This window comes from Pseudorca crassidens, chromosome X, assembly GCF_039906515.1.
Source record: "Pseudorca crassidens isolate mPseCra1 chromosome X, mPseCra1.hap1, whole genome shotgun sequence".
In the NCBI taxonomy this organism is placed as follows: Eukaryota; Metazoa; Chordata; class Mammalia; order Artiodactyla; family Delphinidae; genus Pseudorca; species Pseudorca crassidens.
Window position 1 is genome coordinate 32,522,001 of NC_090317.1, and position 6,407 is coordinate 32,528,407.

Genomic DNA, 6,407 nt, shown 5'->3' on the forward strand with positions numbered 1-6,407 from the left:
ATTTATAGCTGAAAGAACGGAAATAGATGGAGGTTAAGTAACTTACCTGAATAAGTTACATGGATAGTGTACGGTAGAGCCAGAACTTAAACCTGATGTGTCTCACCTCAGAGCTACAATGCTCTATTACCTCCCCCACTGAAACCTACCTAACCTGAGTACAGGCAAACCTGGGAGATGCTAAGGGTTCAGTTCCAGACCACCACAATAAAGCAAAAATCCAATAAAGCAAGTCACAAACTGCACTGTAATCTATTAAGTGTGCAACAGCATTATGTCTAAAAAAAAAAAAATGTTAATTGTTTAACTTTAAACAATTTTAATTTTAAAATACTTTATTGCTAAAAAAATGTCAACCATCATCTCAGCCTTCAGCAAGTCACAATCTTTTTGCCGGTGGCAGGTCTTGCCTCTCTGTTGACGGCTGCTGACTGATCAGGATGGTGGTTGCTGAAGGCTGGGATGGCCGTGGCAGTTTCTTAAAATAAGACAACAATGAAGTTTGCCATATCAACTGACTCTTCCTTTCATGAACGTTTTATATGTAGCACACGGTGCTGTTTGATAGCATTTTACCCACAGTAGGACTTCTTTCAAAATTGGAGTCAATCCTCTCAAACCCTGCTGCTGCTTTATCAACTAAGTTATGTAATATTCTAAATCCTTTGCCTGTCATGTCAACCGCCTTCACGGCATCTTCACCAGGAGTAGACTCCATCTCCAGAACCACTTTCTTTGCTCATCCATAAGAAGCAACTCCTCATCCATTAAAGTTTTATCACAAGATTGCAGCAATTCAGTCATATCTTCAAGCTCCACTTCTAATTTTAGCTCTCTTGCTATTTCCACAAATCTTCATTCCCTAGTCCAACATGAAAACTCACCCTTCAAAACCAAATTTAGGAGTCACCTTTCTTTACACCTTCCTTAACTTACCAGGTTTCCAAAGTTCTCCAATTAGGCATCTAGTATAACATTAATAACATTCCATTTTTTTTGTTGTTGCTCATGAGTCTGTCTCTCTCAACTAAGCTCTAAGTTATTAGTGGGCATAAGTCATCATCTTACTCCTGTCTGTATCTATGGCAACTAGCCTTCTGCCATATACATAATAGTAACCGTCTACTTAATTGATCTAAATGGAAGTCCATATAGGGGATATAGTCTGATCTATACTCTGATTTTGATTTATCATTCTGGAAAGGATTGTATTACTAGTTGATTTTCACCACTGGTGTTATCAGATTCAACCAAGTTATTTTATTATTTTTAAATGTGGTAAAATATATAATATAAAATTTACCATCTTAACCATTTTTAAGTGCACAGCTCAGTAGTGTTAGGTATATTCACGTTGTCATGCAACCAATGTCCAGAAATTTTTATCTTGCGAAACTGAAATTTTATGCCCATTAAAAAACAACTCCCCATTCCCCCCTCCCTCAGCCCCTGGCCACCACCATTCTATTTTCTGTTTCTATGAATTTGACTACTTTAGATACCTCATATAAGTGGAACCATACAACATTTGTCTTTTTGTGACTCTACCAGTTGATTTTTAAACTCCAAAAATGTTACATTACCAATAGGCATCAGAAGAGTAAAACTTTAAAGTGGAAGTATTCGCATTTTAATTATTTGTTCACTCACAGAGGGGTTTGTCCTATCAGGACATCTCTAAGCTTATCAGAATTCTCTATTTCCTGTATTTGAAAAGAGCTAATGTGCATTCTCTTATTGTACAAGTTTCCAGATCCCTTGGAGAAAAGACAAGATAGCAGTTGGCATAGGCTAGGAGAAAAAATTCCAGTTAAGGTCTGTAAGCTCTTTAGTGTGTGCTATACAGTGGGAAAAAATAAACAAGTGTCAGAAAAGACAGTAAGCAAATTAAAGAAATACCAGAAACATGACAGCAACCATTCTAGGGGAAAATGGTATCTGTTTCATTCACTCTCAACAAATTTTTGGATTAACTAAAAGTTAAACTTCCGACTTGTCTAGAGTTGTCCTGGGGGAAAAGAATAACAATGGGAAATTTGTGATGTTGAAATGTTCAGAATTTAATGCCATAAATGACAATCTGTACACAACATCAAATCATCTAAATTAAAATGACAAATTCAAGCCATCTTCCAAATGTTGTCTAATTTTTTTTTTGTATTGCTCAAGTCCCATCTTGTTCACAATAAAATCCAAAGTCCTTATGATGGCCTGCAAGGCTCTATGTGACCAGGTTCCTGTTAACCCACTGACCTCATTTCCTATCATTCATTTCTTCATTCACTGTTCAGCCTTCTCTAGCCACAGTGACATTTATGCTGTTTCTTAAACACTCTAGATAAACCTCAGGGCCTGTCCCTTTGTCTACCTGGAAAGCTTTACACCAAGGCATTCTCATGGCTTACCCCATTACTTCGTTCAGGTCTTTACTCAATGTCCTTTCCTCAGAGGTTCCCCAGACCACCTTTTATAAAATAGTACCCTATCTCTGTCACTTTTTATCCCCTTACTTGATTTTATTTTTCTTCATAGAATCTATCATTATCTGGTACATTTCAATATTTTTTGTTGTCTTTCACCCCTTACTAGAATGAAAACTCTATGAGGTCCATTAGACTTGTCTAATTTGTTTATGCTAGATCTCTAACACCTAGCATAGTGCCTGACACATAGTGGATATTATTCACCGAACTGATAAAGTTCCATTTGCCAAGTCATTATGCAGTAGGTAGAAACTCAGTCTCCATACTGTAGGTAAATAAACATTAGGTTCTGTCCTCTAATTAGCTAAAAATACAAAATCTCTATGACCCTTACTTATTTGAATTCAGGTGTTCTCCTAGTTCCTGAACCAACAACATCTGCAGCATCGGGAACTTGTTAGTAGTTCCCAAATGAATCAGAAATTCTGGGACTGGTGCTCAGCGATCTGTATTTTAGCAAGTCCTCCAGGTAATGCTTAGGGAACTATATCAGTCTAATCCAAGTCCTTTTGCACAAGGGAGATCTCTAAGGGTATGCTAGAAAGAAGTTTTCTTAAAGGTAAAAAATGAAAAAGAATAAATGTATAAAATCTAAGTCCAGAAAAGGCAAGAATAGAAAGATAGCTGCTGCCTTTTCTAGAGTTTGTTTTATTTAATGTTAGCAGAGCTTTTTTTTTTTTTTTTTTTTTGCATGCCCTATTAGATCTGGGTCAACTATAGCTTTCTGTAGATGCCATTTAAAAGGACACTTATACCTGCCTCCTTAGAATGAACCTAAGTGTTTACCGTTGAGGCTACATTTGTGCCTTCTCTTCGTAGATGTATAAAACTTCTTGACTTTAACTGATTTTTTTTCTTCAGAAACATTAAAAATACTTCACGGATATATCCCAGTATTCTGGATAAAGACGTGTGAGTTCAGTGGTCACCATTTTCAAAATGATACATTGCAACTTGATAAGTACTGACTGTAAAAGCCAAGATCTCATTAAACAAAACTGGAAATAGAAATGACAGGCATCCTGAATGGGGGTGCATATCTACATCAGTGACCATTCCAGTAGGGAAAAGTGCCAAAATCCTTGAAACCTCTCCTTTTGGTTTTGACTTTTTTTTCAGGATTATTAAGACATTTGAATAAAATAAAGCTTGAAAGAACTTTAAAAAGTATAAAGCACTATACAAGTAAAACTAATCCAAATAATAGCTAACCATTAATTGGACACCTTTCTGTGCTAGGCTGTATGCAAAGCATTTTACATACATTATCACAATCTCTCAGCAATTCTTCAAGGTAGGTAGTATTACCTTCATTTTACAAATGAGGTTATGTAACCTGCCCAAGGCCATATAATTAAGAAATAGTACAGGTGAAATATGAACCAAGATCTGTCATATTTAAAATCCTATGCTGCTAACCTCTACACTCATTGACTCAACGCCACTTTCACTGCATCTATAACTATATCCACATGCATATATTTAGATAAATTTCAAATATAGCACATTCTCATTGTAGAAATTAAAACGTAAAAGATGTATTTAAAAGAGTTAAACTCCCCTTTGCCATAATCCAACTGCAATTCCACTTTTATTCATATTTGAAATGGGCAAAATTCTGTTTGCCTCAACAGGAATATTTTCCTAGTGAAAGTGAAGCAGAAATGTTCTGAAAATATCTATTTTAATAGCTCCCCTGGAAAAAAAATGGTGTTTTAATTACAATAAATGGATTAGTTATTGCATTTCTTAAACATGATTCAGTGAAGTGCACTTCAATTTTTATTTTTTTTAAGTTTTCATCTGTTTATTCAAACAAGATGTGTCTAGGAGTTTAAAATACGCTGGACACCATTATGCTTTGTGAGTAATGCAGAAAGCCATTTAAAATGAAATCAATTTCACCATATTTTGTGACACTGGTCTATTAAGAGTGAATCCCTACGTATTCCTAGACTGTAAACAATGGGAACTGAAGTCTCAGAGGGATCACATTAGGGATCATACATAATAGACAAAATCCTTAAATTGTCTTATTCGCTTTATACAATCAATGCATACTTAAGCAAAACTGAATTCCTTATTAAGCAAACATTTTTGCATAAGCTGCCTTCTCTTTATCTTTCTGTGCCTTTATCTTTTGCTTGACTCTCAGCAATTCTGCCTGGATAGCTTTATCCTCTGGTGCAATCTCCTGAGCTTTCTTAAGATCAGCCAATGCTCGATCGTATTCTTTTAGTCCTTGCCATCCTTGGGCTCTACGGTACAGTGCTTTGGTATTTGCTGGATCTATTTCAAGGGCCTCCAAACAACTGTCGACTGCTCCCTGCCAATCAGACATCTTCAGTTTCCAAGCGCCGATATTCAGCCCGCAGCTCAAAGTGACGGGCTGCAGCTTTGCTCCACTTGCGTTCTCAGTAGCAGCCTTCGAGCCTTCCACATACCTTAAAACTTTTGTGTATTTTTTAATGGCCATCTCCCAGTTCTGAGATTTGAAAAAAGTATTTCCAATGTTTTTTAAGTCTTCCGTTATTAATAAAATTTTATCTACATCTTTTAAATCTATGTCTGCATCCTCTGGGAAGTCTGGATGACTGTCACCAGATCCATCCTTTGGGAATATTCCCCAATCATCCCCTTCCTTCAGTTCTCCGCATTCTGCAATAACGTACAATTTGGCAGGTTTCTCACCTTTCACCTCCACATTTTCCAGAATCCTTGCCACACCCATTCCTTTAATCACTTGGCCAAACACCACGTGTTTCCCATCCAAGTGAGGAGTTGGAACCGTGGTGATGAAGAACTGAGAGCCGTTTGTGTTGCTGCCTGCATTTGCCATGCTCAGTAATCCCTCTTTATCATGATGTCCATTCTTATAACTTGAATGGTGCAACATACCCCGATGGGGACATCTTGGAACAATGAAGATAAGAAGGCACAGGCACCACTAATGTCCTTTAGGAGCCTGGACATTAACCAGGTCTGCTAGTTGGCAAATCCCCTGACATCCCGGACATTAGCAATGGTTTTGTTGCTCTTCTAATGGAAATTTTCATCTTCAAATTTTTCACCATAAATACTTTCTCCACCTGTCCCATTCTGATTTGAGAAGTTTCCACCCTGAATCATAAATTTCTTAATAATTCGATGGAAAGGGCATCCTTTGAAATGGAGAGGTTTCCCAGTGGTGGGTCCAATGCCTTCTCCTGTACACAACATACGAAATTTTTCTGCAGTTTTGGGTACAATATCTGCAAACAATTCCAAGGCATTTCGACCAACTTGCTCCCCTCCTATGTCCACGTCGAAGAAGACTTGGGGGTTACTGGGGTTGGAGGGCTTAGCTTGGGGGGACGGGTGCGACATTGTGGCCCGCAGATGCGTTCCCGAGCGCCTGGGAACACCCCATGGCCGCCGCGCAGCCCGAACCCCCAAGTCGCTCCGTCTGCCAAGAACGGCAGCGCTGGCGAGACGCTTCCGACGGGGGTTCAGAATCCGCGGCCCAACTTCTGGCGTCACCTCCCGACTTCCGCCGTCGCCGGCCCACTTCAATTTTTAAAGCAAACATTTGGACTATTAAGATAGTACCAACTAACCTTGCTACTTGCAAAGCAAATGCTTTAGTTAGTTGAGCTGTCAATGTGGACACAGCCCAACATCTCTGTATTCCCATTCAGCTATGATTCCTCCTCTATCAGCTCTATCATGTGATAAATTAGTCAGAAGCCTGGCAGTCCATCGAGATTTGCTTCATTCACCAGCAGGGCAGGTGTATTTAACAACTCTTTGGCAGGAGCACAGATTGTTTTTTTCGGCCTGCTGAAAAAGATTCTCCAGTTGTCTTTAATGAATGCTGGCTTGATTCTAAGTTGGAGAATTCTCATGGTATCTCACAGTACCACATGTCAACATGAACAATCCATT

The 6,407-nt window shown here is 38.4% G+C and overlaps 1 protein-coding gene across 1 annotated transcript; it reads right to left on the reverse strand.

Moving 5' to 3' along the window:
- Positions 1-4,539: 4,539 nt before the first annotated feature.
- Positions 4,540-5,909, reverse strand: LOC137216808 (peptidyl-prolyl cis-trans isomerase D-like). Its single transcript, XM_067722869.1, is given in 2 exon segments — positions 4,540-5,346; positions 5,520-5,909. Coding segments are annotated over 2 exon segments (1,110 nt in total). The 5' UTR covers positions 5,850-5,909; the 3' UTR covers positions 4,540-4,566.
- Positions 5,910-6,407: the final 498 nt, after the last annotated feature.